We start from the raw sequence: 27,111 nt of genomic DNA, 5'->3' as shown, positions 1-27,111 counted from the left end.
CTTACAGCCCTGCATGCAGTGTTTGCTTAGTGGTGAATACTGCAGTCTCTGTGTCCAACTCACAGCTGCTTTTACAGTGTGTCTAGAAACACTCGTGCCTCGGGGACAGGGAGAAACATGTAGGCTCAGATTAGCAAATTGCCAGCTGACAGAGCTGGGCGGCCACCCTCAGAAGCCACGGGCTCAGGCTGACTGAGGATGAGCCTGAAGTGCTCAGGAGTGCGATTTTTTACAAAGACCACAGTCAGAGCAGAATGCTGAACTCAGGTGCTGATGCCCTGGAACACTGAAGTAGTGAAAAAGTCCCTTCACCCTCGGGGAAGCATTTCACCAGGGCAGCCGGGCTGTGACTGCAGCCCTGTGTCCCCCTCTCGCTGTGCCCGGCACTGCCGGCCCTGCTGCCCTGCTCCCGGAGCCCCGTCCCCGGGCAGAGCCGTTCCCTCGCCGGGCGCAGCCGGCTGTGCCTGGGCAGCGGCCTCAGCCGAGCGGGATGCAGAGCTGCGGGAGCCCACGGCTCTGTGCCGGCCGCACACCGGAGCTCCCAGCTCCAGCTGGCAGGGCCTCAGAGCCCTGTGCCCTCCCGCCCCGACAGCCGCGCCAGGCCCTGCCCGCTGCCCTCATGGTGCCACTCCTGGCCCCAGTGCTCTCCAAGGGCTTCTCCGGGGGCACCTTCCTGCGGCCTTTCCGTCCCTGCACGAGGCCCACCAGCAACCCGCAGAGGGGCTGTTTCCAAGGGCCTGGAGGCCCAGCACCAGGGGCAGAGGCTTCCCGCTGACAGAGGGAGGGGTTAGGCTGGACATGTGGAAGAACTTCTTGGCTCTGAGGCTGCTGAGGCCCTGGCCCACGCTGCCCACAGAAGCTGTGGCTGCCCCATCCCTGGCAGTGTTCCAGGCCAGCATGGATGGGGCTTGGAGCAACCTGGCCTAGTGGAAGGCGTCCCTGCCCTCGGCAGCAGGGTTGGAACAAGATGATGTTTAAGGGAGCCTTCCAAGCCAAGCCCTTGTGTGATTCTGTGATCACAGGGCCTGGGGACAGCTGGGCTTAATTTCTGATTAGAACCAGGTCAACCCTGTAGTTTGGTTGAGTTCAAGGAGACTCTTCATGAGCCCACATTCCCAGAGCATGAGATTTACCAATGCTCTCTGGTCCGGCTGAGATCAACAAAGTCTTGCACGATCCAGATTCTGCAATATTGCATTTTATTGAAGCAACAGCAAACCAGTTTCTGGCTTGCCCCTCATAAATGCCCTGACTATAGAGCATTAATAGGGACCATGACGGATAGTGACACTAAGTACGTATACTATATATATATATATATATATACAATATCTTGTAAATTCTATATTGTTAATGTTTAAATATAATTACCTATTAAAATATTGATCATTATTTTTATCATGATGTAATAATTAGATATTTTGTGTCTTTGATATTATTTATACTGGTATATGCTTTTGTTTTATTATATTTACTATTATAGATGATTATCAATAAACTTTATAATATATAATATGTCTACTCTATGTCTTTATGTCTATGAAATAAAAATCTAGATTCTTATGGGTTCAAAGTTTCAGGTCAGCGCCAACCGAGTTGTTCCAATGCTGACCTAAAGGTGTCCCTTCTGAGGACAAGGACAGGCACCGTCCCCTGACCGATGGCGGGCAAGCCGTGCCAATTGTTCCTCTTGGTCTTTTTTTCCCTGTTTCTTTTTTCTTTTTCTGTCCCACATTCCTGCTTCTTTTACACTCTGATTTTTGGCCCTTCCCAAAGGCCAGGAACAGTTGCATGCTACCGGTGGGGGTTGGTGACTTTGGCCATGCACGTAAGGCATGTGCTCTCTTCATGCGTGATCTCGCGAGTGTGAAGTTCATGCGCAAGTGGAGCTCGATGTGGATCTGTATTACCGCAGGCCTGGTTCCTACGGTATATCACCGTGTCCCGCAGCTATAGGGAGGAGGAGGAGGAGAAGATCCAGCAGGCAGGAATTGTGCAGCAAGATTGATTTATTTAATTATTTTACAAACTCTTTTATAGACTTTTTTCTTCATAGTCTAATTGGACAAAGGACCAGCCACCCCTTGGGGGTGATTGGCCAAAATCCTAAAACATCCATTATCAAAATATTTTCTACTATACCATAAACAAGACTTTCCAAGGTTGCAGGTGGCTTGGTTGTTTACATTCCCTGCTACCTCTTCTGTGAGAGAGAAAAGTCTCTCACGGACTTAGAAAAATAACAAGAAGATCCTCACTAACAGCATTTTTGTACCTACAGATCTGTGTGACCTTTTTTGGAAAAGGAAGTGATACAGGGAGGTAGAATCAACCCTGCTGTGGCCCTGCACCTGCTGAGGCGGCAGGAGAGGCCGTGGCACCTGGGCCAGAGTCTTTGCATGCATCCTCTTCTCCTTGAAAGTGCAGATTCGTAACCCAGCTTGTTCTGCGCAGTGAAGGGGAATGAGGCCAACGGTGCTAGAGGTGCAGGGGTTCTTCTGGGCCTCAGGGAAACAACCCGGCGCCGAGAGGCCTCTGCTTCACTCCGGACGTCATTCTGTACTTGGGCCTTGCTGGAGCCAAGGGCCACATAGGTGAGAGGCCCAGCTCCTGTTTTTCTCAACCTGCCCCGTCAATTCTTCGCTGATTTCCAGCAAGTCTGCAGCACATCTGGCATTCAGCGCAGTGACCGAGCACTGGAGCACATTGCCCAGAGGTTGTGGAGCCTCCCTCGCCGGAGATAGTCAAGAACCGTCCGGACGCAGTGCTTTGCAAGGCGCAGCGGGAAGACCCTGCTGGAGCAGCCCTGGCCAAGATGATCCCACCGGTGCTCCTTCCAAACGTTAACTCTTCTGGGATTTGGAGATCCGCATCTTTGCACAAGGTGAAGCTCTCAGAGGGAAAGTGGAGTCTAAGAAAGAGTTGGGGGCAGCCACAGGCCTGGTGCTAATGGGAGTCTCTCTCACAAGGCCCCTGGCCACGGCCTCTTCAGCTCCATCAGCTTTGACTCCCCGAAAGTTCTTTTGCTCTAGAGGAAAGGTGTGGCAGCAATTCCCACTGCCTCTTGAGCAGTGCCCTCTCCACATTCTGCACGCTCAGGTCTGCGTCAGCTGCAGCCCAGGGAGCAGATTCTGCCCACAGAGCCCAGAGAACACAAAAGGGAATCGGAGTATTTCCTCTTGCGTGGTCCCCGATCTGTGTAGCCAACCTGGTCATCAGTGCATGCGGTGCTGAGGAGACTGTTGAGATGACACCGCTGCTGCTGCTGCTTCTGCTGGCAGAGTGCTGCTGCACAGCGTTTTCCCTTCCCTCTCTGTGTCCCACATTGTTCCCTCTTTTCCCCTGTACAATGAGGGGCTTCTCTGCGGCCAGCTGCCGGCCCCACAAGCACAGCTCTGTGCTTGAGCCCCGCTAAAAATGGCCATAGGCCAGCACTCTTGCCAGGCACTGGCGCAGATCGAGGTAGGCCTCCATTGCCTGGGAATGGGCGGCCGGATCCTGCGCCAGGTAGCGGAGGAGGTTGTGTGGCTCAGCCATTCGTACGTCTGGGGGCAGACTGATCTCCTCTGGAAGCCTCTGGTTGCCCACAATAAAATGCACAAGGTGTTTCTCTTCCAGGGATAAGCGCAGCTGCTCCAGGATATCCGAGAGCTGAAGCACAAAATATCTCCTGTGCCACTGTGTCAGCGGTACGGTGTTCAGCAGGCGCATGACAATGGTCTTCACGCAATAGATGGAGAAGTCCTTGCGCGGAAGAACACCGGCCAAGAGCTGCAGGCATTTGAGGTGTGAGCTGTCCTGGGGGGCCTGCCTGGCCATGTGCCTGAAGAACTTTGTCTCTGCCACGGTGTAGGTCTCAGGCCACATTGTGCTTGGGGTGTGGGCCCCCTGAGGCCGGCTGCTGACAAAGATGTCTGAGGTGCCTTTCCGCACCCCGAACAGCACCTTCACCCGGAAGCTTCCTTGGTCGTTGGTCAGCCTGAGTTTGCAGGAGCGTTTGGAGGGCAGCAGCACTAAACGCCAGCTGCGTGACTGGGGCAAACGCCACCACTTTGTTCTCACCAGTTGGCACAACCAGCGGGCAGTTTTCCGCACGTCAAGGTAGGCGCCGGTGCACAGGGTGTCTAGGAGGTTGGGCTGCCGACTCCTCCTCCTAACCTCCTCGGGGTGGTGCAGGAAGCACAGCAGGTTCGCACCCTGCTGCTCCCTCGGGCAGCTGCACTCCAGCTGCACACGGACACGGAAGTTCCTGCCGGGCCTCTGCTCCTCAGTGTCACGCTCCAGGTGGAAGGTGTGCCCTTGGGGAGGAGTCATGGGCACGAGCACGCGGTACACAACTTCCTCCTCACGGGCTGTCCAACCTTCAAAGGCACTGCCAAAACCAATGGCTCGTTGCAGCACCGGCAAGAAAGTGCCATTCAAGGCACGCCTGAGGACAGTTATGAAGTTGTCCATCAGGGCCGTTGTCCTCCTGCAGCCTGTCTGCAGGTCCTGTACAGGCCACTGTATACGCTCCTCTAGAAGCCATCTCAGATCATATTCCCATGTCTGGTCCCCTTCCTCTTCGTCTTCTTCTTCCTCCTTCTCCTTTTCCTCTTCCTCCTCCTCCTCCACACTGATCTGTGCCTGACGGCTTCTTTTCCTCCAGAAAAACCATGGGGCCGAGAGAAGGAGCAGGAGCCCAGCAAAATCCCAGACCTGCCAGTGCTGCAAGGCAGACCACGGCAGGTCTCCCCAGGCCCCTCCACTCTGCCTCAGCATAAGCTGCTCCACCTCCCGCTCCAGAAGAATCCTCTCCACTTCCTGGTGCATCGCATGCACCTCCATGCTCAGACGCCTGGCCTCATCCAAAGCATCTCCCGCGGGCTGCGGGTACGGGATAAGGCTTTGCAAGAGCAAGAGCCAGAATAGCCAGTGACCCATGGTCTGCAGGAGGATGGAGAGAAGGCCTTGAGTGGGGCGGGGAGGGAGGCAGCCGGCAGTGGGGGCAGCAGGGACGGGAATGACAGGGGCCTGGGGCCGGGAAGGACAGGGCCCCAGACAGCTGGCAGGCAGCAAGGCCTGTCCCGCTGCCCCAGCAGCAGCAGCAGCGGCAGCAGCAGCAGCACCGTGCCCTGGCCAAGGCTCTCCCATGAGGGGCTGTCCCTGCCCTGTGCAGCCAGAGAACCCTCCCCCGGGTGCAGCGTTTCTGCCCCAGCCCTTGTCCCCAGCCCAGCCTCCCCACCACGTGTGCACTCACCGCTTGCCCAAGCAATACAGGGCCAGCGTTACCTGCTGGGGCCTTTGGTAGCTGCCCCCATTGTGACACATCGCCCGTGATGTCACAGGTGTCAGCACATCACAGCCAAGTGAGCCTTGCCTTTCGTCCCCCCCCCCACTCAGCCACTCAGCGTGGCCTGAAGCAATCAAAGACCAGATACCCACAAAGAGCAGACCAAACTGCGGGTCACGTAGGGGAAGGACTACAGGTGTCGTTTCTGTGAGAACCTTCCAGAAGGGTTATAGCTGCAGCTTGAGGAGCTCTTCTGCTGACACAATTTGCAGTGGAGTGGAAGATCTGACTGTGTTGGGTCCATGTATGTGGTACCTCAAAAGGGCCTCTGTACCTTCACTATGGTTTAGGAGGAGTCGCCACCCATCCATGACTCCCTGGGGAGCAGGTGCCACATTCCTGAGCACACAGGACATGGAGAAGACACTGCTTTGTCAGCACTGGAAATTGTTGCTGACCCTTCTTCAACATCAAAAGCTCACTCTGGGAGTCAGATCCGAAGGTGAAGAGGCCGTGGCAAGGAGCCTGGAACTGGAGACTCCTGTTGCCACATGGACACTGAATGCCCTCCCTTTCTGAGAGAGTGCAATCCCTCGGGGAGCTTCACCCTGTGCAAAGATGCCAATAAATGGCATCTTGAGCAAATGCTTCATCTGTTGAGTGTCTGTGCCTCACTTTGGTGGGGAATGCAGGCAGCAGTGCTCACTGCTTGTGGCCGCTTGACCTTGGCTGGACAGAGAGAGAAAATAAGGACCAAAGACTTGTGGGTTGAGACAAGAACAGAGAGATTGCTCAGGCTCATCTTGGGGAAACATATTTAATTTGCTACCAGTCAAATCAGAGTGGGATAATGAAAAATAAAACCAAACCTTAAAATATCTTTACCACACCTCTCCCTTCTTCCTGGGCTCAGCTGATGACTCTTGCCAATGCTGTTGGCCAGGACACACAGCACTTGGATAGTTCTCCATGCTGGGTTGCCTTACACAGCAACCCTTACCTCCTGAACACCAGAACTCTTATCTCAGCTGTCTACCAAAGGCAAGTGACCAACCTCAGAATTTTCTTCACTCATGGATGTCAGCCCATTTCCTTGACAGCTGATAGCTATCCACAGGAATTTGGCTTTGTAGACCTGAAATAACAAACTAGGAAGTGTGAGGGTCTCTGTTGAATCCAGCTTTAGCCTAAGTGTTTAATAATCTGGCATAAGATCACAGCATAAAAACCAAAATGACCCACGTTTGAAGACTGAATATTCTGACCAGTTATGAGGAATAGATATTTATAGGAGAACTGTAAGAAAGTGTAAAAAATACAGATCATTTAATGGTTTTAGCCCTAAGCACAACAGGAAGTACAACCACAATCATATGGTAACTAATTCCCACAGAAACTGATAATATTTTCCATTAAACTGGAATTTATTTCAGGCTATGATCTGCTTAAGGACACAGAATGCATGATGCTGCAGCAAGATGCCATATGTAGAAAAAGGAAATGACTGAACTGTGGGTATGACTGGAGTGTGGAGGAGGAAAAGCAGGACTCAGTGTAAGAAAACCCTGTCCCACCACATCGTGTCACAGGCAGGAAATGCTCCCTGCCCTCAATTTCCACTGGATCTCAGTATGTGGGTTTCCCTGCGATGGACGGGGTAAATAATGCAGCTGGAAGAAGTCAGCATGGCTCCTCCTTCCCTGGTCCCTTAACTGCGTCATGGATCTCTCCTAGCTCAGGAACAAAAAGTAATAATAAACTGCCTTACCAGACACCACCTCCATGTCTGCCAAGGCCATGACCAACCCACCTGAGCTTCCCTTCTATCCTCCATGGCCCAGGATCCACCTCCAGCCCAAAGGGCTGTCAGTCCTTGTTCCAGTGGCACTGCAGGTTGCCCATTCCAGCCTGCCCAGCCCAGCCATGCATCCCAGCAAGCCAAGCCCAGCAGCAGAGCAACATCCCTGCCTGGCCTGGGCCCCACAGCCCTGCCTGGCTGAACGGCAGGATGACTTCCCAACTTGAACTCCTCCTGTCTCGTCCCTATGAAAATGCTCCATGAACACTCTGCAGGGCTGGCTGAAACTGCTGAGAGCCTCCAGATCCCTGGATGGGGGCGGTGGGACAGACAGATCACGGTGTTAGCGCACCCAGCTCCCTGCTCCCGGGCCCTGAGGGAGCTGCCAGCCCTCACTGCACCTGGGCACAAGGTTTGCAGTGCCATGATAGCCACGTTCTGCCATCACCCTTGCCAGGAAACTACACCCCAACTCACCACAGCCGTGGGCAGCCCAGTGGATCTTGTTGCTGTCACTACAAGCCACAGGTTAGGTGGCAGTGGGGCAGTCCTGAAGGAACTGGACCAGCAGAAGTCCTGTCAATTTTTGGGTTGTGGAGAAGCGTTCCACTTGGTAGCTGGATCTGTTGGTTTTCCACAACTGAAAGCTACAGTGTTGAGGCCTCGCTTCCATTTCTTCAGCTCCTTCTTGAGAAACAAATGCCATTGAATAGATCTGTCAGACCATATGGCCCAAGGTATTGGGGAGCACGAGAGAAGAGCTGATGCCAGCAGTAATTTGTTTTGATTAGCAAGAAGGGTTCTGTTACCTTGCCTGGCAGTGTTCAAGGCCAGGTTAGATGAGGCCCTGAGCATGGCCCCTCCTGATGCAGTGGCTTCCCTGCCCATAGCAGGGGGGTTGGAAGCAGATGATTTTTAAGGTCCTTTCCAACCCAAACCATTCTATGACTTCTTTGATTTCTATGACAACTTGCACCTAGATGGGATGTATTCATGATCTCCCAATGTATAAAGGTAATGGCTGCTGGTTCACCAGAAACAGTGTCCCCATTTACCTTCCAAACCATCTAGACAGGTCATCACTGATTCTGAAGCAGGTGTGATGTGCCAGCATCAGCCCTTGGATGAGGGTGTTGTACCTACAGCAGCTCGCAGCACTTGGGAAGTGCTCAGTTTTCATAACTGGGGGGAATGGTGTCAAGCTAACCCAGTACCCAGACCCCTGTGGGGGGAAACTGAGTTAATAATGGTGCTTTGCCTCCAGCCGCTGACACTCAGTGACTATAACAGGCAGTACAGCTCTAGCAACCTCCACCAAGAACATGTTTTGCAGTTTTTAATCTAGGCAAAATGAGGAGAGGACAACAGTCACTGCTAATGGAAAATACCTTTATGAGGAATGGCTTCAAGTAAAGCATTTCACTGAGTGAATTCCCCCTTCCTTTCTTCCTCAAAGCAACTTATTTGCAAACATCCCAGAAGTGAAATGTGCTTTCTCTTCGTTGTTCCCTGTGGAAGTGTCAACCCAAGTACGAACAAGATGCTGTGTGGTGGGATGCTCCTCTCACATACAAACAATCTGTAGCAGTTAATAAAGGTTATTAAAGATTCTTAGTATGAAAAAACAGACTGAGAAAAGTTTGATGTGTATTCCCTGTTCCAGAGCTAGAGAAAAAACCAAAGTCACTAATTTACCTTGCAATCAAAGGCTTCTGGAGATGCAGGCATGAATAGCAAACCAGCTATCTTGGAGAGGTGCTTAGGGGGAAACCCAACTTAGTATATATATACAGCTTGGAGGAGATAGCATAAGAAAAATGAGGTTTCTTGGCATCTTACCCACTCAGTCAAACCACTGCAGCTGCCATCAATATCGAAATTCTCATGATATTCCATGAGTTTCATGTTTTTTCCATTTGTTTTCCCCTCAGATGAACTGAGGAAATAATCCACTTGTATTATCTTCACATCTGTTGTGAATGGTGAAGACATGCTGCATTTGTACATGTAAAGGGATTGCTCTTATCTTTTGGGACTGGGAGACTGAGAGACACAAAAGGATGGAGCCATAGTTGCCTTTATTTTATAGAAATAATTTAAATTCAAGGAATAAGAACACCTTTGACTTGTAGCTTCAAAAGAAGTTAAAGGAAACACGACACATCCTGTTTCTACAAACCCTTTTCCAGTAACCCTACGGAAAATCTTTAAACATGTAAGGGTATTTGAAGCTGCTTACCTTCATTCATAGTCTTCCTGTTTTCCTCTAAGGTCAAACAGATTTATATGTGAAAGGACAACCTGCACTTGACAGAGTGAAGCCACGTGCTGCATCTTGTTTACACCAGTTCTGCAAAACTAATCCCAGAGTCTCTGCCTTTTCTTGGTATTTTCAAACTCAATAAAAACACAAAGACTTGAAGAGCAGAATAGGTGTTATATTTTAAATGCTTCTTCAAAGGGTGATTTGCTTCAATGTTTTTACATTATTAAAGTAGGGCACCTGCTGAAATACAAAAGAAATTACACACAAAGCAAATGAAAATGCTGGAAAATGTAAAGTCAAGAAAGTTAATGAATATTAACAATGTCCATGGTGCAGCTGTCAGACCTGTCTGCTGTCTGTTCCAAAATCAACGTCTTCATTCAAGGGCTTCCTGCCCCCACCCTACAAATTCTTCTCAGTGGCACCCAAATTCTCCTTGAAACTGATGGGAACAGGCTCTGACAATTACATAAGTGACTTCTGGATGCATGAGAACCATCCTTCTGAAATCAGCAGATGCTACATTGCTGTAGGTAATGGAGAATCACAGTCACTTCGGTTGGAAAAGACCCTTAAGATCATTGAGTCCAACCATTAACCCAGCACTGCCAAGCCCACCACTAACCCATGTCCCTAAGCACCAGGTCTGATAGTCTTAGAGGTCTTTTCCAACCAAAACAATTCTATGATTTTATGACTCCACGGATCTGATGGCAGAGCCACTTTTTTATCCATCTAACTGTGCACCCGGTACCAGTGTAGTGTATTCTCTTGGATGCACTGCACAGGAATTGTTGGCAGAAGAACCTGTTCAGATTTGTCACATTTGCAACCCACAGCCATTTGCCTGTGTGTCCAAGGTTTTACTCTGAGTGTTGAGACTCTGCAGGGCTGCATGACCCTGCCCTGTGCTGCAAGTGGGCAAGCAAAGTCCAAAAGAACAGGCCAGCTGCATTTCCCTGAGGCTGCCCCCGAACACAGGGCAAGAAGGAGCTCCTGGGATCAGAGCCTTGTCCAGTTCTTGGACTCAGCAGGAGACGCAGGAGGGCAAACAATGTTTTTTCAAGCAAACTTCACTGAGGACCCCTTACAGACTATTCTCACCTGTCCCCAGAGCCTTTTGATGGCCACCTGCCAGCTCCTCAAATCCTGACCCACTTTTTCTGAGAACTCAGTGAGGGAGAGTTTCACAGACAAGAGGAAATCCCTAAACAACTTGCAGCCCATAGAGTGGAAAGTTTTTTCTCGGCGGGGGGGGGGGGGGGGGGAGCTTGGGTTTGTTGTGGTGTTGTTTTTTTTTCCCCCAACTTCCCAATGAATGCATCTGGCAGCTCGCTGTCCCTGCCAGTGCAGGATTCCAGCGGAAACCAGAGCTGGGAGGGCTCTTCCTGCCCGGGGGAGGCTTCCAAGGAGTGTGAGGGATTTACAGTCGTCACCTTTCGCTCCCCATCCCCTGCTGTGTCGCACTGAAGGCCATGTGCAGTGGCAAGCTGCAGACAGCTTTGCTGGTGGCCAGCTACTTTGTCTACCTGCTGGTGGGTGCTGCCGTGTTCCAGGCACTGGAGAGGACCGCCGAGAAGCAGGAGAAAATGGCAGCTGCCCAGATGAAGGAGGCTTTTCTGCAGAACTTCACGCAGCTCACGGTGGCAGAGATGGAGCAGTTCATGAAGGTAAGTGGAGCCCTGTGGAAATCCTTTCTCCCTCCTGTTTCCCCATCAGATGTTGTTTCCTACACAGGTAACTCTCACTGCTTTCCTTCTGATTGTGGTCACTTGGATGCTTCCAGCAAACCCCTCTCTAGTCTGAGCAGGCAGCTCACTCTGATGGTAAATACCGCTTGTGTAGCTGGACAAAACCTTGTGTGTGTTAGCTATTAAGAATCCCCATCCCACAATATCCTGTTTTTTTGGGGTCTTGCCTCCCATTGATTCTGCTTTCAGTGGAGCTGTGCTCATAAACAATGGGTAGCATGGCAAGAAAAATGAGGCTGTCTGAAATGAATAGGTGTGGCTACCCCTTACAACAGTCACAGCACAAAGGAACAGTAAGGAAAGGTCTGTATGGAAAAAAAAAACAACAAAAAACCCTCCAAATAACTACAAGGAGGGTGGCATGATCAGAGTTTAGTTTTTGAGGATGCTGCAGAAGTGAAACAGGTAGCCCGGCCAGGGGAAAATGTTTCTGATCATGGCACAGGAAGATGAAGATGAAGATGAATATGGCTGTCTCTTCAACTTGGGTATTTCATAGCTCTATCTGCTATAATGCAGGAGAAAATGAGGAGTGCAAGCCTTGCTGGAAGCATTTCCTCGTGGAAAACTAATGGAGCTCGCAATGGGCCAGTTCACAGGATAAGGAAATGCGGGGGAGAACTGGTGTTTCTAATAGCACAACCAGCAATTCAGCCCTTCAGCCCCTGCTTCACCCATGAATGCATCCTCTTCACCTTGGTTGTTTTTTATGGGTAGGAGAGAAGGTAAAAAAGAAAGATGAGCTTCTAAGACAAATCTTTGTGCAATAGCTGTGGAAATGATTTTTGTTAGCCTTGATTTTCTGAGACAACAGCAAAAAACATAGTTAGGGAAGAAGCTGGGAGGAAGACTTTGCTGGTGCAATTTATTCCAGCACATGTCCTGCTTCTGGCAGGGCTCTGTCCTGGATTTTATCTCAGCTGTTTCTGTACAAAACAGCCTGCCTTCCAGATGTCCAGTCCAATGTTCTCTGTTTGCTGAAGACAGGGACAACTGGATACTGTTTGCTTTATAAATTTCCTTTTAACTTTAAAAAAAAAAAAGAGATAAAAAAATAACGGGACTTAGAATTAAAACCAAGGAAGAGTCTGAAAATGCATAAAGTGATAAATGATAGCATTGAAGAAGTGTGGAAGAAACATCTACTCAAGCCTTGCGTGGCAGGGCAACCCAAGCCATCAACCCAAACCATCTCTGACAGATGTTCCTCCAACCTCCTCTCAAAGGCACCTTTGTGAATGCGTGTGTAAATATGTAAATTTGTGCATGTGCATTCCTGCATGCAGTTTGGAGAAGAGTGTGTATGTCAGGCTTTGCAAATCAACGGACTTTCTCTGAATTTAATTCTGTGACACTTACCAATACACTGATGCACCCCTAGGAGGGATCCGAGTCACTGCTCATACAGGTGGGCAAACAGATCCTGGATCCACCACTGCCATCTTGAGGGCAAGTCCAAATCTAGCAACCAGCCACCCCCCGTCCCTTAAGCCAGTGCTCTGCCACATCCTAGTCACCCACAGGATTATGATTTTCCAAGCTACTTGGCCTGAAAGAAACAAGGTCCTTGGCCACACTAAGAGAAACAATTTCTCTCCAAACACCCACTAGAGCAGTCAGCACAAACAGGGCAGAAGCTGAATACTCAAAACCACTGGATAATGGCTTCCCAGCCTTGGAGGTGAAGGTGTGAATAGTGTCAGGTTACCTCTGAAGTGAGGTGAGTGGTACTCACAGGAAAGGAGTTAAACCTGTATTTTTGCAGCAAGCACTTGAGAAAATCAGGCATAATAATACTAAACTTTGCTTTCTCTCCCAGAACCTGATTGAAGCCATTCAAAATGGAGTATACCCTGTTGGAAATGAATCACAGTTTGAAGAAAGCAACTGGGATTTCAGTAACTCCTTCTTCTTTGCAGGCACAGTTGTCTCCACAATAGGTAGGTCTAATGCTTTCCATTTATGTGTGCTTGTGTGTGAGTGGTGCTTATTATGTCTGGTTTTTAGGACATGAATGGATGATGCTTTTCAAGATAAAAACTCCAATGCTTCATTGTCATGGGTGGCAAGCAGGCATGGACTTGGTCCTAAGACCTTACTACTGCACAGCTGTTCATGCATTATTTTGGCTTGTCAAGAATCAGTGGCCTTTCCTATTATTTCCCACTTGTTTCTTCTTTTCAAGCCATCTGTTAAAATGTTCACTCTGCTAACATTTGTGGGTGAGATATAAACTTCACTTTCCTGGTGTTTATTCCAGGCTTTAAATCTGAGAGTGCTGTAAAGCATAAAAAAATGTAAGGAAAGAAGTGAATCCTTCTGGGGCTTGGGCACTGTCTCCATAACCTGTTTTGAGCTGTTAATTCACATATTCAATTAGTAATATGCCAGGAGGAAAAACAAATGGAAAGGTGAAAGGCAAATGCTGTTCCAGCTGTATCCTCTCCCACCTCCTGGTGCACCCCCAGCCTCCTCACTGGTGGGCTGGGGTGAGGAGCAGACTCTGTGCAAGCACTGCAAACCAGAAACTAAAACACCTCTGAATTAGCATCACTGTTTCCTGCACAAACCCAAGGAAAATTAACTGTATTTCAGCCAAAGCCAGCCCACCCCCCCCCCCCCCATTTCATAGCATTTAGATCATGCTCAGGTCTCACAGTATCCAATATATTTTCATTACTCAACACCACTCTTCCCATCTTTTAATGTAATACACGGATACTATTCCCTTAGTCTACAGATTGCCCCTGTGAAATGTCTGCAAAATGTCCGTAAAGGTCCACAAATGTCCAATGAGTTGGTTTAGCCCATGACTTTGGGATCAATCTGCTAAAGTGGTCACTCAGGATAGGAGAGGAGATGTGTTGGGGGGAATTAATGAGCACCAAAGCCAGCTCAGGTCGGGTCACTGCTGCACTCCAGCTGCTTCTTGCCAGGCTTCTCCTCCTCTGGTTCCCCTGGTTCCTGCTCTAGTAATTCCCATAACATGCAACTTAAATCATGGGTTACAACAATTTAAAGGTATTTCCATTACAATCTCCACCCCGGCCCCTTTGAGCCAGGTTGTATCATTTAACAGTGCAATGAACTCTTCCCTTTGCTCTACTCCAGCTTGGATTTCTCCACAGACTGTGATCCCTTAGATTGTATCTGCTCCAAATGAGGACTTACCTGTGAGCAGGTGTTCCTGCTCTGTCGTGGGTTTGAGCAGCTTTGAGCTGCTCCAGCCTGGCCTCACACACAGGTTCCCATGCTTCCCGCCTCACCTTGAGTGCTGTGTGCAGTTTTGGGCAACACAAAATAGAAAAGATATTAAGGTATTAGAGAGTGTCCAAAGGAGGCCATGAGGATGGAGAAGGGTCTGGAGGGGCCTTATGAGGAGCAGATGAGGACACATGGTCTGTTCAGCCTGGAGAAAATTGAGGGGAGGCCTCACTGCGGTCTTCAACATCTCCATGAGAGGAAGTGGAGGGGGAGACACTGATTTCTTCTTTGTGGTGGCCAGTGATAGGACTCAAGGAAATGGCCTCAAGTCGTGTCAGGGGAGGTTTAGGTTGGATGTAAGGGAAAGGTTTTTCACCCAAAAGGTGAATGAGCACTGGAACAGACTCCCCAGGGAAGTGGTCACAGCACCAAGCCTGACAGAGCTCAAGAAGCATTTGAACAATGCTCTCAGGCACAGGGTGGGATTCTTGGGGTGTTCAGCATAGGGCCAGGAGCTGGACTCGATGACCCAGATGGGTCCCTTTGAACTCACCATATTCTCTGGTTCTATGATCAGAGTACCTGCTGCAGCAGGGCCTCATCCCTGGGCCACAATCCCTTCAGAGGTGCACCTGCTGTGGCACAGACATAACCATGGCCACATGCACTTTGAAATGTACCTGCTCTGGCTTGGTCTTATCCAGACCCACAGATGCTTCAGGATGTCCTGCTCCCACATGGATTCATCCACAGGTCACAGCCCCTTTGACTCAAGTTCACACTGGAGCTTCAGCCTGTCTAGTGCAGCAGCAGAGGAACAGCCATCACTCTGAATATTTCCCACTTCCTTCTTATTCCCCCATGTTTTAAATGTCCCTATGGTCAGCTGGGTCCACCTGTGCCAGCCTCCTCATTGGTGAGGTGGGGTGAGGAGCAAAAAAGGCCTTGACTCTGTGCAAGGGTTACAAAGCAACAACGAAACATCTCTGAATTAGCAAGACTGTTTCCAGGACAAATTCAGGTCACAGCCCCATACCAGTTAATATGATGAAAATTAACTCTCTCCCAGCCAAAACCAGTGCAGGAACACAGGCTGTCCCAGGAAATGTCCAAACCTGCCTGTTTCTCTGCTCCTTCATCACAAAGGTCTGTTATGAAGGTACATCAGGTACTTCCACTCCTCTTCACCAGCTTTTTTTAAATGAAAGTGGAATATTTATGCAACAGGGAGCACAAGACAGCTCACGCATTTGGGGATCTAGTAGCCAAAAAAATCACTCAGTTGTTTTGTCTTTTCCCCCAAAGAAAACATTGCATTTTCCAAGTAATGGATGCCTTTAGATGAACTGTGCTTGGGAAATGCCTTTTCCCAGGGTCACTGATAGCGTAAAGACATACACAAAGTTCAGCACTCTTGCACTGAGGGATATTCCTCATGGGGTCCAAGAGTCTCGAGACTAAACAACATGTTTGGAGTTGTCCCACTACTTACATAAATCCTCTCTTAGTAGGACTTTAAGACAAATATCTCTCTGGCATGAATAAGTTAGCCACCAGCGAGGCCTGGACTAATTAGCACCATCTATTCTAATGCACACTGCGCTGCCTTGGGACTGGAGTCAGTGTCTGAACATACCAACTTCCTGGGATTTAGCCAGGGAGGTCACTAACACACAGGCAGATTGTCAAGAAGCTGGAGATGGCTGCCTGTGATTCTAGCAGCCTGGGACTCCAGCCCTGATGTCTTCCAGATCTTCAGACTTCTATTTTCTGACTTCCCATGTATTTATCGCAGGGCAGAGCATGTTTCCCATAACTGCTTCTTGATTGTATTTTTGTTCCCATTAAGGCTGTGTTGGGAACACACAGTGCTCCCTGCATTCCCCCAAACATGCAGGGCGAACCACTTCATTTGCCTGCTGCTTTTTTCAGAGGAAAAAAGAGTGCATTTGGGTTGAGAAGCACTAGACACTTCTATTAGGGTCAAAGGCAGGCTGGATTGGGATAGGGGAGAATGTGACTGTGGATTGCTCCAGTTCTTTGGAATATCTCCTCTGACCCATCATTTTTTTTATAGGCTATGGCACATTACATCCTAAAACTGCTGGGGGACAGATCTTTTGTGTGTTTTTTGCTCTTTTTGGAATCCCTCTGAACATTGTTTTTCTGCACCGTGTCGGTAAGATGCTCTCACTACTCTGTACGAAGCTGGGGAAATTCCTGTACGAGAAAGGAATGAGAAAGGTAACTGGTTTTACTTACTTGGGCACAGTTATGTGCTCATTTCTAGTGTTTTTCTCAAGTTTTATGCTGCCTTATCCTCAATTACATTTGTTCTCATGCTGGGTTAGACACTGTGCTAGGACAAGAAAAGAGACATTCTTCCCTTGCTGAGCTAAGCAGACCTGTCAGCCATTGAGGAGATATTCAAAGAAAGGGATGCATTTTGTCTTCCCACTTAGATGGCAGACACCCAGCCCCCTTCAGCAATCAGTGGAGAGAGTGAGCATCCCACCCCACTTGGTGAGACATTTATCTCAGGAGCTAACACCCTAGGGAAGTGCATGGATCCCTTTAAAACCAGTAAGGGTGGTTAAGCATCTCACCTTGAGGCAGCAAAAAGCAGGTGAGCTGTGAAAGGCTGTAAAAATTAGGTGAGGTGTAGAGGTTTCAATGGATATTGACTCAATGCATAGTGTGTTACCCTTCCTAACTACCCAGTCCTTCAGTCCCTCTCCACCCTTAACTTTGACTGAAAGGAAGCGTCAGGCTGAAGTTGTCCATTTGAGCCCGGCTGCTGAAAGATGAGGAGACACCTGTAACAAGCTACAGACAGGATGTCTCTTGTCTGATTTATGCCCCATTTTATTTGCAGCTCCTCCCCTTCTCTCAGCACTGCTGAGGAAGTGAGAATAGCTTTTCTGTGTCTCCCACTGTAATTCTCTTTCAGGACAAGGTATGATTGTGACAGATAGCCCTGTTCAGATTGCTGAATTTCTTGTCATATCTGGCAAACTTAAATAGACTATAGGGCTCAATCAGATACAGACTCAAGCATGTACACAATGCATGAAGGCATGAAAAGTTATCCAACAGTTGCCATTAATTTCCAGGTTATCTGGATTTAGAAAATTCTATATGTAAAAGCTATGCACGTCTGGATGATAAATCTTTACATATAACAAGCTTTTTCTCTAGTCAAAGCTTCTTCATGACTGCCGGGAATTAGAATGGCTCAAAAGTCACTGTCCAGGCTCTTCTTTATCAAGAGCTCATTAGTTAAAATTCTTCTTGTTGTAAGATATCCACTGGGTAGGAGCCAAGTTGTGGCATTGATGTAATGAGAAATAAAGTCAGTAACTGTCAGAAATGGTGCAATTATGTTTTATAAAAAAAGACTGCTTTCCCAGGAAAATTTGAACGTTCTTTTGGTGCCAACTCTAAATACCTGAAAACTAAAAATGAAGTTGCCTTGTGATAAGTGGAAATGATTTGACTCTGGTAAATGTCATTAGATAGGAATTCCTCCTACAGTCATGGTCATTGATACAATCAGATAAAAGACTACATCTTCCAGGGTTGCTGTGGACATGCAACACCCATAACACCTGCTTCCCCCTGCTTCCAAGCAAGGTTAAGGCATATCCAGAGGAAAAGCACTCAGCAGAAATCCTTCAGTCCCTGTGGTCCTAGATAGCCACCCACTTTGAATAGCCACTATTATATATAGCTTATTTGTGCTTCAAATCATGATTCTAACTGAACTGGTTTATTTTTCAGAAGAAGATCAAATTTCTGACCCTTTTGTTCTTCCTGGCCACGGGGATCCTGGTTTTTCTGTGCTTGCCATCAGTCTTCTTCCAGATAACAGAGGGCTGGTCCTACAGCGAAGGAATTTACTTTGCATTTATCACCCTCAGCACCATTGGCTTTGGAGATTATGTAGTAGGTAAGGTTGATTCCAGAGAGGAAGCACGTCAAAACACCAGGATAATGACTGTAATTCCCATGGGTTGACTGAATGTACCGTAGGAAAAAATCTGTCAGAGTCTTTGACTAGTCTTTGCCTTGTATAATTCTGGGGGAAGTACTCATTTCTCTGGGATTGTATGTGCTGATAAAAGCACTAAATAATGTAAATATAAGGAAATGAGGTGTTTTGGGGTACAAAGAAGACAAGTATTTTGGTGAGGAGAGGGAAAGTGCAGGGGGAGAATTCAATGAGCCTGGGAATTTTTGTTACCAAGAGGGAACAGTTGATGACAGTCATACAAAACAAGGCTTATATCACTGCTTTAGCCATCTAAGAGTTATGTTTCACAGCGTAGAGTGGAGAAATAAATGATCACATTTCAGAATATATGACTTTACACAACAGACTGAGAGGTGGAAATCCCAATCATGGGAATGTGTGGGTAAATCTACTCACACTATTAGAAGTAGAGCTTCAATATATACATCACTGCAAAAGTGGCCTTCTTTAGTCTCCTGAGTATCTCTGGAGGTTTTCTATCCTCATGTGCCAGAGTTTAGGATTTCCCCTAAAGAAAAACTCTTTAAGCTGAACTCAAGCATGCTGGAATGCTTCTCAAAACATTTCTGTGGATCCACTGGACAAAATACACTCCATGAAATAAGTTTCCAGAGGAACTGCAGAATAATCACCAGGAGATAAATCAGCATCCACACAAGAAGCAGTAAAGCACCTGGACTCCATGGAGGATCCAAGATTTTTCTACAAGAACCTGTCCTGCCAGCATCTTGCCAGCCTGAACTTCTCCTCAGTGGGGATATGTGAAGGAAGATGTAGCTAATATTTGAGCACTAGTGCTGTCCCCACAGAGGATCTGGAAGCCTCACACGCCTTTGTGGGGGACAGACATCCACCACACAGCAAACCCCAGGCTCTCAAGCTTTGCAGAGGTGCTAGACAGGCCTTGGAGCATTGGAAGGATTTCTTACATAAGGCTGATGACTTTGACAGAGGAAGCCCTCAAACTTTTCTAGACACTGATGTGTCACTGCTGACCATAATTTCTCAAAATCTATTCCTCAAAATAGTCTGCAATACAGAAAGGTGGAGAGGGGCTGGTGCCATGCAGGAGAAAAACTGAGCATCAAAATGTGGCATTGTCTTTCCTTGTCCAAATCACAGGGGTTTTACAATAATGATAGCAAGTCACATCCTGAAAACCATGACTTCCATAGCACTTTCCTCCTCTTCAGCAGTATTGCTTTATAAATACAATTAATTGTATTTTAACTTTTTAATTGTTATTTTAAAACAACAATTAGATAGGCCTCATGGCTCTATGATTTCATCTTTGTTAGGATGACTTAACTGGAGCTAAAATATTTTTCCGTGCCAGTATTTAGCTTAATGGGCCTTAACAACAGTAATAAAATATGGATAAGTTTAATACTTCACATCTTCACAGTGAAGCGAGCCGAATCAATGACTGGTCTGAGAATTATGCACTGAGAATTGCTTACAGATGACAAATGGTTTTGCACTGGCCAAGTGGAACAGAACAGGTTTGAGCTGATTTGCATTTTAGTAATTCAAAACTGGTTTGTAGCTGAGCCTGTTGGGGATAGGGAGACATGCTAGGAAGATGGCTCAGACTGGGTTTAACTGCTGGGAATACATGTATCTATAGGAGATACCTCTAGGGTGAAACCCCCTGTGCATTGTAAACTGCTGAAGTCCAATTTTGGGTTAACATTACAAAGATATGACTTGTGACTTTGTTAACCCCACATCATGAACTCCAGATAAGAGCATAACAAGGAGATGCTTTGAGGCTGAGAATCCCTTTGCCAATCAAGTCCAGCAGAATAAAAAGAAGCAGCTGTTGGATACCTATCCGTGAGGACAAACTTGCCCACTGCTGTCTCTTTTCCAGAGCTCTGGGATAATAAAGAGCAAAAATCTTGCACATTGATCTATGCAGTACAGGGCACTGAAGGACTTGAAAAGAGTTGCCAGCACCTGGGCTCCTTCTGGGCAGGTTCACCACGAGGTTTGTGGTGATCTCCCTGTCCACGCACTTTGCTGTGTTGCCAATTACGTGAAGTCACCCTTGGAAGTGGCTTAGAGCAATCCATAAGCATTATCACCAAGTGTTCCTGCAGGTGCCGGGGCCACAGCATCTGTGTCATGATGAAAACATTGTGTGGGGCCAAGTTCAGTGGGAGCAAATGCTCTCTGTACATTTGGGGTGGGTTCCTGACATGTGAGGGATCAAACGAAATGACCCATGCAGAACAGCGGGTGTGAGATCCTGGCTGATGCTAAGAGGATCAGACTGCATGAAATAAGCTTTGGTCCACTGGTTTCCAGCACAGAAAGTTCTCTTCTTGGCATGTGTCAGTGAATTCTCATCAGTCACTAGTTTTTTTAATGAAGGAAGCTCCTGAAGCCATTCAAAAGCGAGGTAGGAATTGCAAGTACTCTCTTTGTATGATCGCAGGTACCTGTAATTTAAAGGAAATATTTATTAGGTTACAATCACACTCTATAGAAATACAGGGAATTACAATAACCCAGATAATAATTTAATGGTTGTGTGGTTACAGTGGCCCACTGTGCTCTGCTTTTCTGCTTTGGGAGTAATTCCAAGACAATACAATACAATTGAACATTATTTCCCACATTATTTCATTTACCTGTGCATGCAGCAGTTGAACTGGGATTGATATGCAGTAAGGGGGAAAAAATATCCTTCTCTGATGATAATTCACCTCAATCACAGAATTATTTGCTTCAATCCCTGTGTGTCATTTGACAGGCCAGCATATTTGTATCATGTTTATTGCATATATCAGTTTATTGCAACAGGAAGAGAGTTGCCCCGCCTTAACCTAATGCTATGGAGCTGACAGTCTCCACTACAATGGAAAAAGTAATCTTAAAGTACTCACTATAAAACATATTGATGAATTCATTAGACTGTTCCACTTTACACTGGCAAGGCAATTTTAACTTTTTAATTTTCTCCTTCTTTCTATCCCCTTATCTTCAGGTAAACAGTCTGACAGGAAATACTTTTCCTACTATCGAGTGCTCGTGGCCATTTGGATTCTTTTTGGCCTTGCCTGGATTGCTCTGCTGTTTAATTTATTGACAACAGTACTAGAAGACACTGAAAAAATAATTGTCAATGATCTCCAGCAAATTGGAAAGGTGAGTAAGGACAATGTAGGAAGCCAGCAAAGAAGATGCTGGCCTGTTCAATTCATTCCAGAAGAAGAACTGCTACCACCACATGCTGGAGGGGATGCACAGAAAATGGAGTCGTTAACAGCAGATTCTGAACACACAAAAAATGAAAAAAAAGTGTTTTATAATAACAAAACTATTGCCATAACATGTGAGAATTGAATTCTTCATTGGAGAATTGCTAGTTAATTATTCTAAAGAAATCCCCATAGAAATAAAATTTCTCCTACCTTTTGCTGAGATATGACCTTTTAGAACTCAAGACTTACAGTTACACTAAGCCTGAATATTAATGGTAAGAAATTTGCTCCTCAGTTTGCAGCTCAGTTGTGCTAACAGCCTGAGAAGTGCACCTGCTTTGCAAGGTGTTTTTAAGGTGTTTTCACAAAAATGCAGAGGAGGGGTATGGAGGAGCTTGCTGGTTCTATTTGGATTTTGCAGCTTGCAAGAAACCATGTCTCTTCCAGGAACTGACATGCACAAGCTTTTTTGAGGCATTGCATAGCACCTTTGGAAGAAGAAATAAGGGTGTATAACTTAATAGATGCCTGACTTGAGCCATCATATTGGATAAGGTGTTATGGTCTGAAAGACACGTTTAAATGACATGGCCTGAGCTCAGTTCAGAGACGCCAGAATCATCTAATGGACAGGGTTATGAAAAGGTTAGCATGTTAGAAATGATTGATTCTACCACTTCCTGTTTTATACTGAGATGAATAAAGGCAGTTTCAGCTTTTATCCCTGTGGCTCTGAAAAACCTGTCTGATGGTGTTTATAAAGAACACATAAACCCATATCTTTAGTTCAATTTTTATAGTCATTTAATTCTATAAGCTTTTTATAAGAACAGAGACCAGGTTGAAGGGAGATGTCCTTGCTGCTGTGTTTGGATTCCATAGGAACTATAAAGCCATTTAGCAATGATTCTGTGGTGCTGTGGCTTTCCAAATGTGAGTGGTGTCTGAACCTTCAATAAGGTTGAAAAAAAAGGATGTCAGATCTGGGTGTGGTTTTTCAGACGTGCTGTCTGGCTTGCAGGCCATCTCTGGGTGAAGATGCTGACCTTCAAAGAGTTGATCTCTGTGTCACGGGCCTTCTGTGTGCCAAAAGTGCATGAAAACCCAACCCTGAAGAGCTGGCAAAGCAGTTGGGGCAGACACAGTCATAGAGGCGAAACATCCCGTGTGTGTCTGTGATCACAGCGAAAATCAGTCCAATCCAACACCATCTCTGACGATGCCTAATGTGTCCCCAGCAGTGCCAGGATCAGGCAGCTCTGCCATGCCCCAGCACAGGGGGCCAACCCCTCTTCCAGCAGCTGGTGGCACAAGGCTGCCCAAAGAGGACGTGGGGTCTCTCTACATCAAAGTCCATGAATTTGCCCAAATGCTGAACTTGCATCAGCGCCCACAGGACCCCCACATGGCAGTCCATAGCTTTAGTACACAAGTCCCTCACTGTGACAGTGCTGAACCTGTCACTTGACAGGTTTTTGTGAGCCTCTCAAGCTCCTGTTTTTTCAGACTGAATAATTCTTCTTTGCTCACCCTCCCGGTGTTAGTTACAGCATGACCAGCCCATGCCAGAGTTATTCCTGCATGAAAGTGAGAATAAATTACAGCTGTAAAGCAATTTCAGGTCATAAAGATGCAATCAGCCTTGAAGTTGGATTCATTACTATTTCAGTCAAACAGAGCCATGCTTCTTGCCAATGCAATTCTGCTGGTTCAAGACCTGGCATGTAGACCTAACCAAATATGTACTTTCTTTCCCTCCACAAATTATTTTCCAGTGTTACCCTCAAGGCTGACTTCTCACCTCATATGTCTCACTGTCAGTAAACCTTTATGAGGCAGCAGGAACAAAACCTGACTGAAATCAAGGAAGGGTAGCAGGGGTACCATAGGGCACAGCGGTCCTTGTACAAGCCAGAATCCTGTTGCTGGCACAAGACAACACCAGAGCCAGGCAGAGAAAGCAGCTGGATGCTCCCAGGCAAGGATCTCTTCACCTCTCTGTTTTCCCCTCTCACCAAGCATTAACCCACATTAATATTTTCCAGGCATCATTCTGTTCTCTTTTTTTCCCAGCCCTTCCTAGAAGGATCATTAACCCCACTCCCAGTCTAATGTAGGGACTGTCAGGGCTGATTTAGGGGGGATGGTCCTGCCTTGGGGAGCAATAGTCTTTTTGCACAGCCTCTCATAATTCCTTCCATGCCAGTTCCTGGTGTCTGATGTCACCCAGACCTAATGGAGGGTTTCTTCAACTTCTTCTCACTGTCCCACTTGCTCCCTGTTGTGCCAGATAACACAACCCAGCCCTGGAACAAGCTGCTGATGTCCCATTGCAACACAGAGCAACTGAGGATGCTTTTTTTAGACATTTCAGGAAGGGCAAGACAGATATCCTGTGGACTCTGACTGTAAACAAGAAGCACAGAGCCAGGCAGTGGCTCTTGGAGCAAAATAAGACAAATTCTCTTTCCTTTGCCGTGGTGGGTGTTTAGCAATGAGCCTTGAAACCCAAGCACTTCCCACTTCCAGGAGTTGATCTGTCCTGTGTAGCTATTTCCAGGTAATTCACTTTTTAACTCATTCCTCCTGCCATGCTTCTGGGTAAGGATGTGGCACAGAGGGAATGAAAAAGTCATCCAAGGCCAAGGGATCCAGGAAACATTAGCCAGGAATGGCCATCGTGGGGCTGTCTTCCTTCAGGCACCAGGAACTGAGGTGTCCTTTCAACTGTAGATGCCAGCCTGGGAACACAGAAAACACATCCACAAGGATAAAAAGAAGAAAAAAAAAGATAAAACGTCTTAGGAGAAACTCAACTGCTCTGAGATAGTAGGCTGTCCATTCACAAATCCTTATTCCTGCAGAGGCCTTTTGGAGAAGGGTCTTAGCTTTGCTGCTTGTGCCCTCCAGTGGCTGTGTGCTGCAGACCCTTTCCCTTCACCTCCCTGCCAGGTTTGGGTAGCTTTACTCCACCTCCCATTGTGCAGCTCAGTTTTGTTAGGGATGATGCCTGAAGTGGCCATCTAAAAACAGAGACTAGACAGGAGTAAGGGAATAAGGCAGGTATTTATTTGAAAGGCCTTCAAAGGTACCCCTGGGGAGCCAGAGGCCACTGCCAAGATGGACCCCAAGAGGGACAAAAGGTCACGAGTTCTTCACCCTTTTATAGGTTTGGTTCATTTGCATATCAGGGTTAATTCTCCAATTAAAACTTCAGCTAATGATGTAATTTCCCCAAGCTCACCCCCCTCTTAAGATGTTGGTTTACACATTTTGGCCCTAGGACAGTCTGGGTGTCCTTGGAGAGCAGGCCTGGAGAGGCTTTGTTATATCTACCTGGCATGAGAGGGCAGAAATTAACAGGCTACAAGAAACTTCAGAGTTACACACTAGGGAGTACAGAATTTGAAAAATATAAAAGTTAAAACCTATGGCATCAGTGGGAACCAGAGGACACTGCCCTGTATTTTTATCCCATTCTCCGGAGCTTGCAAAAAGGCTAAAAAATGCCTCATTCTCCAGAAAGAGATGGGGATGGGCACCTCAGACTGGTCCAGCCAAGGTCCCTGCCTTATACCCACACAGAGGCAGCTTTGTGGAGGCCACCTGGGGATGTGATGCCTTTCTGCCAGCAAACCATCATGTGAAGGATCCTCACTGGCAGCACACAAGGTGCCAATGGTGGGGTGCCCTCCCATCATGTGCTCTGTGCAGAAGCTTCCTATTCATAATATCTGCTGCAGGGTCAAGGCACACATTCCCACCCCCTCTCCCACAGGGAAAGGGATTGGTCTGGAAAAAATGTGCAAAAAGGCAGGTTTGGGTGCAGGCTTTGGGGCCTGGTGGGGCTGGCCCACTCTGCAGCAGCCTGGAGGGCAGGCAGTGCCTCATGCAGCACGAGGGGCGGAGATAAGAGGTGCAGATATGTGGAATGAAGAACCAGCACCAAAGGGTGTGTGGTCCTCTGTGCTGGGAAAGGCAAGGGGAAAGCCTGGGAAAGCTGGGAGCCAGGGTGGGAGAACAACTTTTTTGGATGTGATATTGTTCCTCGTTCTTAAGCTGAATGATAAATCTGTCTCCAGAAGGGCTTAGGCACAGTAACAAATCTCTCCAGGGCTGGAGCAAGCAGCCTTTTCCAGCATTATCATCCTCAGAGCATCGCGCAACAGCAGAAGGACTTGTCCTCACATCACCCTTGGGAGGAGGAACTGTTGATTCCTGTGCAGGTAACAGGGCCCCAGAGAAAATTCAGTGTATCACCCGAACTCATGCATCAGACCTCTGGCTCTCTCAGCCAGGACCAGGTGTCCTGGTATTGCTTACTGATAAACTAGACCCAGGCATTCATTCTGTAGTTGCTGAGGTTAAAAAAAAAATAGACTTGAATTGAGAGCAGAATTAGAGCAGAGATTCTATTCCACATCTGGAGATATAAAATAATCCCAAGATTTTTAATTCATGAGTATAAGCCAGGCTTTGCTCTTCTTCTGCACGTTCTCCTTGCCCAAGGGACAGAAACCAGGAATAAATCTGTTCCAAAATCCCTGTTCTTCCAAGTGACGGAGTGACAGAAATCCTCTGGAGACCAAGCAGAAGGATTCTCCACTGGCAGATCTGTGCAGCCTGGAGCCTTTTCTGGGAGCTGCTCAAAGCCCTCGCTGTGACCCATTCCCACTGCGCCACACGGGGAAATCCAGTTTTCATGGAGCAGCCTCCTGTGCAACTGCCAGCTCTCCCACTGCAGCTTGTTTTCAAATGGGAAACATTTCCAAGGCAAGCCAAGTACTTTCCAATACATTAAACCAGTTGCTGAAAAACTCCAGGAGTAAGATTGTGAAATATATTATCTAGGATTAAATGGCAGCAGCATGTTCCTGCATTCAGTCTGTGCTGCTCCTCATACATCACCCACATCTTTGCTGCCAGCTAGGAAACAGTGTGCATTTCTGCACTTGAAACCAAGCAAAAGACATGAGGAATTATTTTTCCCCTCAGAAATTTAATTGCCTCCAGAGAGAACAGGAGAAACTACACTTTGATCTGTCTTTAATTAGTATGAGGGCTGTACGGGATCGTTTGAGGTCTCCCTCAATTAATAGCCAGTTCTTTTGGAGAGATTATTTTTTTCTGGAAGCAGAGACACGACTCAAAGCAGTGGAACACCTTCCTTGGCTAATATAATATCACACAGCCAGTGGGATAAGTTTTTTACAGCCATTGCTAAGCATGGGCCACACACATGCTGTTTTCCACTCTGTCACACTTGGGACTTGTGCTTTCTCACCCGACTCGTGACCAAAAGGCTGGATCCAGCTCAGAACTGGTTTAACAAACGTAACTAATCACTCTGAAAAGGCTTGTTTGTAATCCATCCCTCATGATCACATGCAAAGAAATAAAACCCCCAGGTTTTGGTGCCAGCCAAGTCCCTTGTACCATTCTAGCAGGATTCAAAGTGATCTTGAACATAGGTTATACACCAGGTTTCACACTGTGAGGAAGGGGATCCTTTGCGATCCCTCACATGGATGTCTGGGCAACACTGGGGCAACACTGACTTCACTGCATTACTAGTAAA

General features: G+C 47.3%; 2 protein-coding genes across 2 annotated transcripts; one reads left to right on the top strand and one right to left on the bottom strand.

The window, feature by feature from the left end:
• Window positions 1-3,396: 3,396 nt before the first annotated feature.
• LOC109143558 (inositol 1,4,5-trisphosphate receptor-interacting protein-like 1) lies at window positions 3,397-5,310 on the bottom strand. The gene is made up of 2 exons (XM_039552151.1): window positions 5,240-5,310; window positions 3,397-4,885 (listed from the first exon to the last, which is right to left on the bottom strand). The coding sequence occupies exons 1-2, from the start codon at window positions 5,308-5,310 to the stop codon at window positions 3,412-3,414; spliced, it is 1,545 nt and encodes a 514-aa protein (XP_039408085.1). The 3' UTR covers window positions 3,397-3,411.
• A 5,377-nt stretch (window positions 5,311-10,687) lies between these two features.
• Window positions 10,688-24,310, top strand: LOC104687365 (potassium channel subfamily K member 16-like). The gene is made up of 5 exons (XM_010396445.4): window positions 10,688-11,006; window positions 12,907-13,027; window positions 16,369-16,535; window positions 18,072-18,240; window positions 21,317-24,310. Exons 1-5 carry the CDS (start codon window positions 10,812-10,814, stop codon window positions 21,673-21,675), a joined length of 1,011 nt encoding a protein of 336 aa, XP_010394747.2. The 5' UTR covers window positions 10,688-10,811; the 3' UTR covers window positions 21,676-24,310.
• Window positions 24,311-27,111: the final 2,801 nt, after the last annotated feature.

This window comes from Corvus cornix, chromosome 5, assembly GCF_000738735.6.
Source record: "Corvus cornix cornix isolate S_Up_H32 chromosome 5, ASM73873v5, whole genome shotgun sequence".
NCBI lineage: Eukaryota > Metazoa > Chordata > Aves > Passeriformes > Corvidae > Corvus > Corvus cornix.
This window is presented reverse-complemented; position numbering and strand designations above follow the sequence as displayed.

Bases quoted from the DNA above. Each gene is read 5' to 3' on its own strand.
- LOC109143558 (XM_039552151.1), bottom strand. From the start codon at position 5,310: ATGTGTCACAATGGGGGCAGCTACCAAAGGCCCCAGCAGGTAACGCTG. The intron at 4,886-5,239 runs GTGAGTGCACAC...GCTCTTGCAAAG, and splicing joins CTGTATTGCTTGGGCAAGCG to CCTTATCCCGTACCCGCAGC.
- LOC104687365 (XM_010396445.4), top strand. From the start codon at position 10,812: ATGTGCAGTGGCAAGCTGCAGACAGCTTTGCTGGTGGCCAGCTACTTT. The intron at 11,007-12,906 runs GTAAGTGGAGCC...TTTCTCTCCCAG, and splicing joins AGATGGAGCAGTTCATGAAG to AACCTGATTGAAGCCATTCA. The intron at 18,241-21,316 runs GTAAGGTTGATT...CCTTATCTTCAG, and splicing joins CTTTGGAGATTATGTAGTAG to GTAAACAGTCTGACAGGAAA.